Consider the following 15005-nt stretch of genomic DNA (forward strand, 5'->3'; position numbering starts at 1 on the left):
CCGTTTTAATCACGGGCGTAGGACATTTCTTTTTGTTGCCGTTGTTGTGCTGTGTTCTGGGGAAATAACCGATGATGCATCACAGAGGGAGGAAGGAAGTCGGAGGATTGTTTACGTGAGCTAATGTAGCATGTGGCTATCAATTAACTTGACTAAAGGTAATGTTAATTAAACTTTAACATATTACATATACATGATTTCTGTCATGTAAAATAGATTTTCATCGCCGCAAGTAGTGTTTTTTTTACTCCCATAATCCCACATCACTTCCCGGTGTCATAGAACTAGCCATGTCGTTTGTTATTGTTTTGAGAGAGAGATTTGCAAGGTGCTGCACGGAAGTCTAGTTTGAGCAAGAACCACAAGTTTGATGTAGTAATGTATTAAAGGGAGCTTGATATGGTGTTGCCAGTTTGCCTCAGTGGTACCTTAACTTTTGCCTCCCAAAAAACATTTCCATTTCCACCATTATAGAAGAGATATGAGTAAAAGGGTTTACAGGACACCTCAAACTGCAAACAAGGACAATTATGACTCTTGTAATGATCATTGAATCTTTTATCCTGATTATAATAATAAGGACTGCTATGAAGAAGAAGAAATTCTGTATTTATCCCCGAGAGGAAATTCAATGTATTTTCGCTCCGTTATTACAAACATGCTACACAAACATAGGCCCGAAATACACACATGCAAAAGATGAGATGACCTCGGCCTCTTTGATGCACTGGTGTTCACTGGTGGGCTGCAGTCCATTACTCTGTTATCAATGTGCTATTAATGTAATACCACAACTTTTTATAGTCCTATTCACATACTTCAAAGAGCAGTGACAGCTTCTTTAAACCTGTGAGCATAGAGCACAACATTTTGACCGAGACATTTCCAACACACTATCTTTGTAACCTTTTTATACAATAGGTCACTTTAACTTCTCTAGAGTGTCTTATACGTCTCTACAAGTCATCTTCATCAGCCCCTTCAGCCGTTGGATTACAGAAATAGTTTCCTGCTGCGGTGGAGAGGACTGCACCTCCACGGCACATCACACCCAACTCGCTGCCCATACACGGCAATTTGTGGTCACGCAGAGTGTTTCGTTTTACAAGAAACACAGCATTAGCACTGTTTCCAACCCATTGAGGAGAAATATCACCATAGAAACTGATCCATGTCAATATTTATAAAATACACCCCAAATCATTTTGTATCCAGCACTCGAGAATCTCAAAGCTACAGAGTCAAATCACTTATCAGAAACTGCTTTTAACCCCTTTTATCCAGATCACCTGGCTGACAGAACAATAAGCATTAATGTGATAAAAAACATTTAACTGATGATTAAACATGTCTGGGATTTCATGAGAAATTCAGCATTTTTTAACTGGATTATTTTGTGACAAGCACTGGAGTGAACCCACATTTTAACAGTTTGTCCAAAGTGTAGAAACTTTGTTTTTTCCGAGCTGATTGGACGAGCCTGCCTCAAACATCGTCTAATGCACAAGAGCTGTTTTGTAACTGAAGAAGTCATTTGTACAATCCCACCAAGAAACATGTAAACCAGCGGCCATGAGTGTTCACTCTTCACATGGGACTTTTGATTGTGTCATTTTAGTTAAATGTCTCATGTTTAAACCACAGGCGTCTAGTTTTGTTCTGATAAGGACGAACCCCTCCCCCCAAAAAATGAGTCAGTTTTGTTGTTTCAACAATACAGCCCTACTTTTAGCTTGTTTAGCTTGTTGAGCAGATTCATTCAACACACGAGAGCCTATTTTTGTGAGTCTGACTCCTTTGTGTGTTGAAAGACTGTGATTGACTGACAGTCAAAACACGCTGTGGCAAATTATCAGCGACGGATTCGACTGAACAAAGTCAAAGGGTGTGTGATTATTTGTTTTTTTGTCAGTTGCTAAATAAAGTGACATTATTTATGGATGTAGGCTGCTTAAATATATTTATCTGATTGTGGGGAAATGATGAGTTTGTTTTTGAAAAGACACAAAGCAGGTAATCTAAACTGTAACTTTGCTTCACCTTATTGCGTAATGGGGTTACATTTGCTCTAAATTGATTTATCAGTTAATAAACCCGAACACGTTTATCATTGACCCTTCGCCAAGGCCCGCCCCCCTTGGTTACTGTTGCTACGCCTCTCAAGCTTTCGCACCGGCATGTCAATATTATGGCACTTTCATCTATAACAGTGAGAGATGTTCCAAGGGAAATGATAGCACATTTCTGGAAAAAAATAGTTCCTTCTGTAGAGAAGTCGACAGAAAGGACGACAATACGCATTTGAAAGCTACATCCATAACTACAATCATACACAGGAACAACAACGTTATTGCACAGCAGGGTAAGTCAATATATTAGCTGTGTCCCAATCCACGGGCTGCAGCCTCCGAAGGAGGCGGTCCATGGAGATGCTCCATTCATAGCCTGCTTAGACAGTTAAAGCAAATGAAATGAGACGGTCTGGTCTACCCTTGTGTCACCAAATGCTGCTCCTGTCGCCTAGCAACAGGTAGCTAGCGGGCTAACTAGCTAGTTCAGTGACGCAATCGGCCTTCAAATACAGCCTTCGAAGGCCACAGCCCCTGGATTGGGACACAGCTATTGTTTTATTTTAAGCTTATGTTTAGTTATGACTCCCTATAACTTTCATTATCTTATATGTTTTAGCCCATTGCTAGCAAAACTAAATTATCACACTTTTTTATTTTGTCTAAAGCGTGTCAGGATCGTGGGCTTGATCCACACACTGGATCTCCTAAAGGCACAACAGGAAAGCCCAACTTGTACAAAGCCTCCCGCGTCTAGTTACGGTTGCTATCGTAGGATTGGACAGTGGCCGTTCAAGGGAGGGGTTTTACCAAAGGGTCAATTAATGCAGTCCAATAAAACAGAGATTAAATAAACCCTACTTTTTGTGATGCTTGTACTTTTCAGCTTTTATTGAGAGAGAGTCAGAAAGGCTATAGTTCCTGCTGGTCTTGTTGAAGGTTGCATTGTATTAACTTCTCCCGTTCATGGATGTGAACACTGTATGACCATGAAGCCCCCTCTACTGTTGGTGTTTGCATCACAAATCTACATTACAGACAACAAAATCAGAAAACCAATAAAGCCCATTGTCTATCAGGTCACATGACTGCATTCACTCCTTATTTCCCCCATTGATTTAGAGTATTTTCTCACTGATGTTCAGAGCGTTTGTGTTGGGAGTTTCAGTGTCTGCAGTGAGTGAATCGTGGGTATCAGTAGATCTTTTTGGCCACAGCTCAGGGAAATCACAGACACAACAACAAAGCAATTAAGAGACAGAGAAGAGTGAAACTAAATGTGCTGCTGCAGACACAACATGCTCTGAATTACTAATACAACACAAGTATTGATTTTCTTTCCTCTGATCGAGATCGTAAGAGTTCTCCAATTCAAGTGGAGCAGAACAGATTTAACGGTACATTTACTATGTCGAGGTAAAAGAATTTGTGCTCTTGTGGATAATTGGTTAAGGAGTTATGTACAAAATGTTTGCAGAAAGTTATGCGGCAGATTATAAATTCATGCTGAATCATACCTTGTGGCTGAGCAGCTGGCGTGGCCGGGTCGACCTTGGGCTGCTCTGCAGGCTTGGCGGGTTGTGAAGGTGAAGTTGCAGGTTGCTGCTGCTGTTGCTGCTGTTGCGGCTGCTGTTGCTGATGCGTGGTCGCCGGGGGCGGACACGTCTCTCTGACCACCAGTGACGTGGGCTTATCTTTACAGTCCTGAACCATTCTGGAGGCCTGATGTGAGCATGAGGAACAAAAGGTAGAGAGAGAGATCATGAGAAACAGTGTTGAAAGGACAGATCAGTGACTGTTAATGCCGGTGACTCAAAAACTGAAAACCATCAGGCTTGGAAAATATCACACCAGAGGGAAAATATGACACCAAGAATCGCAAACTCAGAAGATTCCTGGGTTTGTACCGTGTGTCTTGGTGTAGGAATGAATTCAGTGGGTGTTATTGGAACAGTAGTTTTTGTTTTGCTGGTTACCACTTTTAAAAAAAGGAAAAACAAGCATGTGAACATTACAAAGAGTCAGGATGTTACAAAGCCATGTCCCACTGGAAACAAAAGGAGGACAAAAACATAATCGCATCAATCGCATTCCAGTGTTGCATCACCAAGATGCAATACTGGAAACACACACAATAGCTCATTTGTTACTGTGATAAACGGATAACTTCCTATACCTGTCCTCTACATGTATGTGGAAAGATTACTGTAGGATATCATATTATTGTAGCACATTTTTTCCAATCGAGGGATTCAAATAAAGTAAATAAGACGATGAATTTACGGCTATTCTACTGTGAGGCTGCTTTGAGCTTAAAGCTAACATGCTCACAATCACAATGCCAGTATGCTGATGTTTAGGAAGTATATTGTATAAGACCCCCTCAAGTTAAAAGGTTTTAACCTTGTAAACATCTCCATGTGGTGTTCTTCATGTGCTACATGACATATCAGGGACAACATCAGCATCATCTCCATGGCTGGGCCTGTCTGCTTTTAAACTGCAGCGTACCAAGGACAGGCTGAACAACACGTTTTCAGATTGGCAGGTTTGAGACGTCACAAACCTAAGGAGCCAATCCCGTTAATGGACGGGGTGACGCTATGCATATCATTATGTGTAACCTATGGCAACCACTTCGGCGATGCGCGAGCCAGCTGTAACCGTCATTGTAATTTTTGTACACTCACGACTGACTACTTATGTTAATGTTTCTACTACTAATTAATACATTTCAAGCTAGCTGTGTTTTGTTTTTGGCGACGGAGGGCGCAGTTGGAGATTTGCTTAGTGGGCGGGGACTATGCAGATTGGGAATTTTTAATGAGGGAGAAGGAGGAGATGCCTTGGGAGGATTTTCACAAGGTAATTAAATGTATTTTGCAAAAAAAACAAACATATCAGACACAATTTATTATTTCAAGCAGAGCATTTTGTATCTCTTAAAACATGACTGGAGCTGGTCTTTAAGCGTGTGTAGGATTAAACACAAGGTACCGCTGAGGCTGATGGGAGTGTGAGTAGTTTTATAGATGCTAAAGGAAAAGTCAGGGGATCACCAAAGTGATAAAAAAACTCGCCTTGGGGGGGCGGCTTCACAAATGTGAAGGTCATGGTGAACAAGAAGAAAAGTCAGGGGATCTCCAAACTCAGTAGGATGCATGAAAAGTATTTTCATGTGATCAAATGCAAAAACTGTTGATAAACACTGTGGATCATGTTTGAACAGGTTCTGACTGTAAACAAAGCAATTCACTTTAATTAACAAAAGGAATTGAAAGAACTTGCCGTCCCTGACCTGCTTTAACACCAACATCTTTCTCCTTCTTGGTTTGTATCTTGCAGAAGTACTCACCGTTGGCTGTATTTGCAGGTTTATGGCAGTGAGCTGGACGGGCTGAGCTTTGGCATGGTTGAGGGAGGAGTGGAGCGCGTGGGGGCTGATGGTGGAGTGGAAGATGGTGGCCTGCTGGCTGGGAGTGGAGGGCTGGTGTGGAGCAGGTTTGGGCAGCACGGGGACTGGGTGCTGTGACGGTTGAATGGAGGCCGTCTGCAGCAGCTGGCCTGCGGTCCTCTGGGAAGCTTGACTCTGATGAACCACAAACTGCTGCTGCTGCTTGTGCTGCTGAACCAGGGAGTGAGGCTGGATCTGCGTGTAAGCTGGAACGAGAACAACACCAACATTTATTTTAAAAATGTATGATTTTGGCTAACTAACTGCTGTGTTCACCACCCACAGAGACTTCTGTTGTGTCCTAAATTCACCAGCCACTGACAACTAAAAATAAACCTTAAAGTAAAAAGGTCCAACACAGTGTATCTGGTGAAGGACTGTATTTTCTCTGTTCGCTCTACGTGTTTATGTAACTGTGGCGACAGAGATGGAAACACTTAGTGACAACCTGTGTAAATAAAGAAAGCTTTACATGGAATAGTATTTAACTTTTACTCAAATATTAGTATGTGTTAATGTGATTTTACATTCGTTCGTAATCATCTTCCTCTTTTTCAACACAGCAGGATCTTTTTATCACTTACTATGGTCCCATTCAGAGTACGACAGACGATGAAGCCGTGTAGGAGCGTAGCTATCTAACAATTGACAAGCCACTACCACCAAGGTCCCGAAGCTCCCCCCGGGATTAATAAAGTATTTCTGATTCTGATCAGGATAGTGGCAAATCAATGCGCATCCACCCTCTCCTCCAAATAAGGTCACTTCTGGCTAGAAAAAAATCAAGATGGCGACAGCATACACGCAGAACTTAAAGCTCTAAAACTGACGTTCTTAAACCAATTGGTAACGTCACGATGGCCATGTCCAGTTTTGACATACAGCCCATGTTTATGTCATTGTATGGTGCCTGTTGATTAGACAGAATTAGTCTAATCAGAAGGGCTGGCCAACAAATTCCCCTTGGGCTGTTTTCTATTTTTTGTTTAACTGGATTAATGATTCAATGATAAATTAAGAAAATTATTTTCAGCTCAAAGCATTTTGAAAACTAACGGCCTTTGTCCTAGAACAGCATTTTTTGCGCTGGTAGTGCAATGATTTTATGATTTTATTAGGATCCCCATTAGGGTCTGATTCCTGGGGTCCACACGAAACATGACAACAGACACTTCCAGACAGAACATCCACATGGAAGAAAAATAAATAATAATAAATCATGTGGAACAGTAACACACTTACAGACAAAACAAAGATCCACATTAAATAAAAATCAGAAAAGTGTAGCTAACAATATTCTTAGTCATAAAATATTAGTAAACATAACCTTGTTCATATGGACAAAATAGAGGTAAATAAATATTACAATATTCAAATTCACAATGTTAACATATTCTTATTGATATTACTATACGTAAAATGTCCAGAATGTGTCCCTCAGGTGTTGCTTCACTTGTTTTTAAAGCTTGCCAAAAAAAATGCATTGCAGCGTTTTTGTCGCCGCCCTCAAAGCACCCTCAGTTGAAAATAGTTAAACTTTAGGAACACCGCCTGGCTCGTCAATGTCACTTCTCCCTCTCAGACCAATCAAAATCAAGGAGGGGCGGGACTTACGATATCTACTAGACTCTAGCTCATCCTGTGTTTTTTCAAGGGTACAATTTCCAGGTGTAGAACTGCTGCTAACGCTAGGACGCGGATCATTTACATGGTTTTTATGTTTTCTTTGTAAAACTTCCTTGAATAAAAGCAAACATAAAAAATACGGAGCAATTTAAAAACGACTGAACGATCACTACCAAGGGAAGCGGAATTTCCGCCAGACGACTTCCGTAACCTAGCAACAGTAATTGCCGGTGAGAAGTGCTCTTAGTGGGCACAGGCCCTAACAGTTGCAGGATTTGTTTTCAACAGTGCTTACACACATACACACAAACACATGCCACAATTTTATCAAACAAGTATTTCAGAAATATTCACAACCAAAGCTCGTTACAAACAATGAGCAATATTTATTTCCTGTGTGCTCCCAACTGTCTGAACTCTGTCTGAAAAATGTAGATGTCTGCATGAAAGAGCAGCTTGTTTTACGGCGCTCCCTTCACCTGAGTGATCCTTGTTGACAGGATGTAATATTAAGAGCTTGTTGAAAAGCTCACTGTTGTAGTTCTGGTCTGACCATTACTCACAAACCGTTTCAAAATGGCCTGTCACCACCTGTCAGAGCTGCTGTGGGTAAAAAGACATCCTGAGCTCATAACCTGCCCCGAAGCCCGAGACACAGCACATCAATCTTGTATTGTGGGAGCATGTGTGAGTGTTCAGCGGAAGGAGCCCGAGGCTAGTCTAATATTAGAGCTGCCTCAGGAACGAACACGCAGAGCCGACTGTCCATGACAATTTACATTGAGTGAATGTTGAGTCAGCAGTTGTAAGCTCCTCTGCTGCCTCCTTGATGTCTAACAACTGTGCCAGGAAACAATAACACCTAATTGACTCATTCTTATTACTCAAACTGTAACACAAAATGACTTACTCCTGCATCTTTGTACTATAAGCTCCTGCTATATGAGCCGTGTGAACCGGGAGGTGTTTTTAGTGGTGTTAATAAACCCCCTGAATAACTCCAAGCATGGAAAACTGCCAAGAACATCCGCATTTGTCTTAAATCTCCCCGCACCCCCACCTTCCTCCTCCGCCCCCTCTTCTTTTCATGATGTTTTGTGTGGGATAGGCTCCATCTGGTTTCAAAGTTTCCCTGTGAGGCACTAACCGCAGTCTGTACCCTGCTGTGGAATATATACATGTTTCTATCCAGCAGGGTTTGCATGTCATTAGTCCCTTCAATGCTACGGGAGCTGCTGAAAAGTGTTTTCTTTTTCACGCGGTGAGACACAGTGGAACCCACTGACAGAAAATTTGGTTAGCCCCGGTGTACAGGGAGTTCATTTAATATTTACAACGTTCAGAGCAGGATGGATAAGCGCCTTGGATGGAAGGACACGGCCAGCAGCATGATAATAAGATGAGATGCGAGGCTGTAAGATGGTTCACGGATGAAAAGCAATTTAAAGAGACACTTCAGGGGATAATAACATCCATCAGCTCAGCAGCTACGCCTCAGGGTGACAAAAACAACACATTATTAGATGCATTAGGTGCATTAAACTCCTTGATCTGAAATTTAAAGTACTATTCCCAAAAAACTCTCTTTTTAATTGATGTATAAGTAAACTTTGAAGGACTAGCCGGTACATTAATGATGCAGAATACACATAACTTTATATTTTTGGCTTGAAACCTTATTCATTAGTTTGGAAAGAGTAGTGTGACAAAACTGTAGTTGAAATAATAAGTCCATCAACAGTGAAATAACTTTCACTTATAATGGTAAGCCCAAAAGCCAACTAAGCCTGGGTGTCACTACTGTTGTGGGTGTATCGTCATTAACCAAAGTGTTGAAAAAAGGGGATCCCAAAGTTCATCCTAAGGGAACACAAACATGTCTACGAAAACATTTAGAAATCCAATGTTTGTTTAACCAAAAACTACACAACAATTCATGGTTGCACTAGAGAAGTAGTCAGGGGATCAACACTAGGATTCATCCTCTGAGCAACGTGGAATATACAACTGACGGACTGAAACTGTCATCCTAAAAGCCAATCCACTACCATGGACCTCCACCTCGAAAACATCAACAACAACAACAACTAGATAAAGGACAATGTGGTCGAAGCTCTGAGTTTGAGTTGCAGGTTTTATGATGCAACGTTGTTAAGGATTCTCGCACATTTAGACAACAATAAACAGCTCCGGAAGAAAAATAGAGACCACTCCAAATGTTCCTTAAATCAGCATCTCGCTCTTCATGTCATGACCAGCCCAATCCAGATCTGAACCCCATTAAAACCTCCTGAATGTGATCAAGAGGAAGATGGATCGAACAAAGCTGAGCTGCACCAAGAGTGGCCTGACGCCACCCAACAACACTGTGACAGACTGGTGGAGCATGCGATTAACAACCAGGTTATTCCACCAAATATTGATCTGTGAACTCTTCCTGAGTTAAAACATTAGTATTCTGTTGTTTAAAAATGAACTTGTTTTCTTTGCATTATTTGAAGTCTGAAAAACATCTGTTTTGTATCTTTTGGTTTTCTTAACCAGCCGTCATTTTCTGCAAATAAATGACCTAAATGAGAAAAGTTTATTTGTAAGTACTGAGACATGTTGTTTACAATAAAACTCAGTTTATTTTACACAAACACAAAACTATAAATAGTACAACGAGAGAAAAACATCATTTTGCAGCGGTCTCTTAATTTTTTTCCAGAGCTGTTTTTATGTTTTGGTCCATTTCTTTTACGTAAGCGAGGTGTTACTCAGGTTTCTAAAGATGGCGGTTGCTGTTGCTGCACTGGCTCATGTGTTCAACCTCATGTGGCTCATGTGTCCGCGGCCAATCAATGTACAGTTGCTTGTAGACCAATCGCAGGACATTACTAGCACAACAGGAACCTTGAGTGACGCAAAGTAACTTCTTTGAAAAACAAGAAGGGGAAGGTCTTTTCAACTCTTCTTAGTGCTTTAAGAGCCCCAAAAAAACCTGAGGACAAACATGTGACTTTGACGCTCCCTGAGGACAACAGGGCAAAAACATGGCCTTTTGTTACTCACAATAGAAGATAAAATAAGCCAATGTGGAATGGTAATGAAAGTAAGTTCTCATGACTCGTTTCATAGTGGTTAATGACCATGCTGTTGTAAATGTTCTCGTAAAGTAAGAAAAACTCTGAGAATCTGCCACATGAGGGTAAAAACACACAAAGAATGGTTTTGTAATCGAACAGTAGCTCAGACACTCAAACTCTCACTGAATCAGAGGGTAGCAGTCAGAGATTCCCATCTGCCGTCTGAGTGAAGGAGGGGGATTTCTGAATCACAGGACACCGGATACGACCGGCCCTCCCCATGAATCCTGACAACTTTCTCAAGCCCCTAATGAGGAACAGAGAGGACTCTTGGAAGAATGAGAAGACAGGGGAATTCATCTAAATGCTATTCCCCCTCAAGGTCTTGGGATTAAGGACTGGAATGACTCAGGCCCTCACGCACCCACACATGTATAAACACATGCAATCATACAATCGTCACCGTTTGGCAAGAGGCCTCCCCTGTTCGGAAGTTGATAACGTATGTATACCTCTTACTCTATCTGTGTATTGTTGTGCAACTTCCTGAGATTGAGGACATTATACGTTTCCTGATGAGTTAATAACACCAGAGCCTGGAAAATCCCTGACTTTCCACATTCTTACTGGCTGCTGCTTTGGCGAACTTATAAATCTCATTCCAGCCTAAAATAACAGAGCAACAGTCCATCTTTATCACTATAAATAAGGTTTGTAGGCACTTTAACGTTTAAAGACTCAGTAGTTTAGTAGTTGCACACGGCACAGGGAGGCTAGATTTAAAGATGAACAAAGGAGTTAGTAGCCTCTTGAATGTCAGCGCTCAAAAGACACTGAGGTGATTTATTTGCAGTTAAAATTTGGCAGAAAGTTGAAGTCTGTTTTTTTTTAGGCTAGTTTCTTGCCTTTCCAAGTTTTTTTCTGTAATCATTTTCAAGTGAAACTGGCAGCTGATACTGCTGTTAGAAGCTATATAAATACTCAAAGACACAGACTTCATGTGCTCTTTAAATCTGTGAGCACGGTGCTTTTGGGGGTTCCCTGCTGTGGTTTTTATAGTAAGGTGCAGGCTCGTTTCTGCAAAGAGGAGGCGATGAAGAACGTTTACTGCAACAAGCCAGACGGCCGAACATTTGTGTCCGGCCCAATTACTTTTTAAAGTGACTCTAAATGTCTGTAACGCTCACAGTAACAGATGTATGGCTCTCAAATGATCTGCCATCGTTTGGAAAGCCTGATGAAAACACATGAACAAACATAGAAAATGCAATCAATCACTACTCTTCTCTCAGATCAGGCCGGACTGATCTCTGTTGAGTCGAGTTAAACACTTTAATTGACCAATTACTTTTATTTTGTTGAAGTTTTTCTTTCTCTTTTTTCCCTTAGATTTTTTTTTTTTTACTTGTGTGGACCCAAGGAAGTGTAGTTACAATCTTGGTAATGGCTAATCAGAATCCATCCATCATTTTCTGTACCACTTATCCTGTTTAGAGGGGGCTGGCACCTATCCCAGCTGTCATTGGGCGACAGGCGGGGTTACACCCTGCACTGATCGCCAGTCAATCACATGGCTGACACACAGAGACAGACAACCTTTCACACTCACATTCGCTCCTACAGGTAACCACCAATGAACCTAACGAGCATGTCTTTGGACTGTGGGAGGAAGCTGGTGTACCCATGGAGGCACGGGGAGAACTTGCAACCGCCACACAGAAAGGCCCACAAATAAAGTAAATGTCTGATCTAAAATATCAGTGAACACATTTTTTTTTTTTAAACTTTGCAGAGGTTTATTTTAAGTTATTGAGCCTCTTTGGCCTCGTTATTTGCATGTTATCTATCGAACTTCTTTCCTAAGTTTAATCTTTGCTGCAGGTCGTGTCAGACAAATACAAAGCATAAAAACAGCATCAAATTAAAAAGGTTAATTTGACTCCAAAAGTTACATTTCACAGGATCTTTTCATTATTTAGATTAATTATGTGGCTTAGTCCGACATTAACGATCCCCTCCAGTGAAAATCAGGTTCTAAACCTTGTAAACATCTCCATGTGGTGTTCTTCATGTGCTACAAGACATGGGGCAACATAAGCAGTCATCTCCATGGCTGGGCCTGTTTGCTTTTAAACTGCAGTGTGCCAAGGACAGGCTGAACAACACGTTTTCAGATTGGCAGGTTTGAGACGTCACAAACCTAAGGAGCCAATCCCGTTAATGGACGGGGTGACCATTATGTGTAACCTATGGCAACCACTTCAGCGATGCGCGAGCCAGCTGTAACCATCATCGTGATTTCTGCAAACTCACTACTGACTACTAACATTAACGTTACTACTACTAACTACTACATTTCAAGCTAGCTAAGTTTCAACAAGTTGCCACTAAACGATGGCAGAGACGTGTTTGGTTTTCACGACGAAGGAGGCGGTTGGAAATTTACATAGTGGGCGGGGCTTATGCAGATTCTGGAATTTTTAATGAGGGAGAAGGAGGAGATGCCTCGGGAGGATTTTTACAAGGTAATTAGAAAAAACATGAGTCACATTTATTATTTCAAGTTGAGCATTTTTCTACGTCTTAAAACATGACTGGAGCTGCTCTTTAAGCCAATAAAGGTGAGACTAACGCAAGTCATTGAAGATGGCGAGCAAAAATAATGTAGCGCAGTCGCAAAGTACTGGAAATAAATGTCCTTCTACATTCATTTGTATTCATCGCTTTTTAAACATTACAAGTAATTTTCAACTTTTTGACAACATAAAAATACTGATTAATTACACACATTATATCTACAGTCAACTAATTAAAGCCAGGGTTATAGAAAAGGGTACAAACTTCACACGAAACACCAACCAATGGTAAAATCTCTGAAGCTAAATTACTGGTTTGTTGCTACGATCAACTACATCAGGACACTTAACATCAATTATCATAACAGCTATCATAGCAGAAATGAGCATGCCAGTATGGAAACTTGATTTTGTGTTGGAAATCAAAGAGTATAATAAAACAGTCACGGCCAAGTTCAATGCAAGCCTTTAACCTAATCTGAATCCCATCAGGCAGCCGTGCAGCCTCTCCTCCTCCTGATTCACAGTGTGTTAACTCCCCAGCATCTCATGTGCACACCTGTCCCTAATGGCCTGCTGCTATGGCAACCAATGTTAATTTTTTTTTTCAGACAGCATGCAGCCAGATTTTCAGCTTCCATCCTCCCTTTCATTTTATGTGAATCCATTACTGCAACAAAGCAAGACACAGTTGTGCACTGACACGCTCAGATAATCCCCCCCCCCCCCCCCCGTCCCAGACACACACGCAAGCCCCCCAAAACATACACACACATCTGAAGAGGCAGATAAAAACAATGCGTTAACACAGAGTACTGCAGCACATATACTATATATATAAATATATATATACACACACACACGTTACCTGCATTCCTTCCTTAAATGAGCTATTTTCTAAAATGTGACGTCTTTTCAGTCCCCTCTTTAAAATGAAATAATGCATCTGACAGGGTTTTATCCTGCAAACAAACTGGCCTTAATTTCATCTAATCTGTTCGTACGGCTGGCGTCTTCACAACCATTCACACTAAAAAGGAAGAAAACAGCTGCCGACTTTCATTTACACAATAAGTGGTTTAGAAAGACTCTTGCGTGGCAGCTTTATTTTCACAAAGCAGCTCGACTGTTCCAGACGCAGCCCAACACGCCGTCTGTAACACGGCTGGTTTCACTCCTTAACTGACTGAATGGGTTTGTGATGCAGGCCCTGACATGCCACACTCACAGAGAGCTATTAGGAGCACAAGTGCAAAATCTCCTTTCCCCTCTTATCTTACCATAAACACAAGATCACATTTCTACTGTACATACGACAGCTGCCTCAAGCCCCAAGTCTATTTGAAGATTTGAAATGGAGATCTGTTATAAAAAAAAGAGGCAAGCAGACAATCTGCTCGTTCAATTTAACTGCCCGCAAGAATGAAAACAAACTTCCTATAGAACATAGAGTGTCAGCGTCTGTGCAGAAATAACAGCAGGACTGTAAAACAGCCGACTGTTTACATTAAACGTACATGCTATTTGCACTGTGACCAGAGTGGACTGTCAGATATAAACCAGACTGAGCGTCTACAGCCATGCTGGCAGCTCTGTGAGGCTGAACTTAGGCACAACAATGCTTCATCTAAATGATCACAGAGACAATGATTCCCATTTCTAATGTCCAATATCCCTATTACATAAAACAAACTGTAAATGTTTTTGTGAGAGTATCAAAGCCCTTCTTTTGACCAGTTTTATGGGTAACAGGAGTGCACACATTCAGACTTTTTGAACATTTCAGGCTGTGCTGTTTGCAAACTCCACCTACCTGGAGCGATCAGAGGCTGAGCACTGACTGCTGTGACATTGCGGCTCATGTTTATAGCTCGGACTTCTGTGACTGCTGCACTGTCCCCCTTCTTTCCTCCCTCAGATGAACCGTCTGAGGAGCTGGCTTTCCCTCCTGCAGAGGCCTGTGTGCCTTGGCTGGGATTCTTGACCAGTGAGGCGGGCTGAATGGGCACAGGGCTCTGCTTCAGACTGAGAGCCTGCAGGGTCTGTGTCTGAGAGGAGGTGGTGGTCGCCCCCTGCTGGCCACGGATGGCCAGATTCTGGACCTGATTCTTAGAGAGACAATGATTGGAGAGAGCAGGGCTGTGTTTATTACAACATCATCATTTTTTGCCTTCGCCAGTGATTTCAATTTTATCAAATGCAGGATGTTAAA

At 41.6% G+C, this 15005-nt stretch overlaps 1 protein-coding gene across 1 annotated transcript in view; it reads right to left on the reverse strand.

The window, feature by feature from the left end:
• The window catches only part of phc2b (polyhomeotic homolog 2b (Drosophila)), a 30046-nt gene that overhangs the window by 9942 nt on the left and 5099 nt on the right, over positions 1 to 15005 (reverse strand). The window contains exons 6-8 of the mRNA XM_069678449.1: positions 14607 to 14901; positions 5425 to 5729; positions 3587 to 3791 (exon numbers count right to left, since the gene is read on the reverse strand). Coding sequence (XP_069534550.1) covers positions 3587 to 3791; positions 5425 to 5729; positions 14607 to 14901 — 805 coding nt within the window. The remainder of the gene's footprint in view (positions 1 to 3586; positions 3792 to 5424; positions 5730 to 14606; positions 14902 to 15005) is intronic.

The sequence above is a fragment of the Semicossyphus pulcher genome, unplaced genomic scaffold, assembly GCF_022749685.1.
Source record: "Semicossyphus pulcher isolate SPU_LCO1_2020_fin unplaced genomic scaffold, fSemPul1.0.p SCAF_3, whole genome shotgun sequence".
Taxonomy (NCBI): domain Eukaryota; kingdom Metazoa; phylum Chordata; class Actinopteri; order Labriformes; family Labridae; genus Semicossyphus; species Semicossyphus pulcher.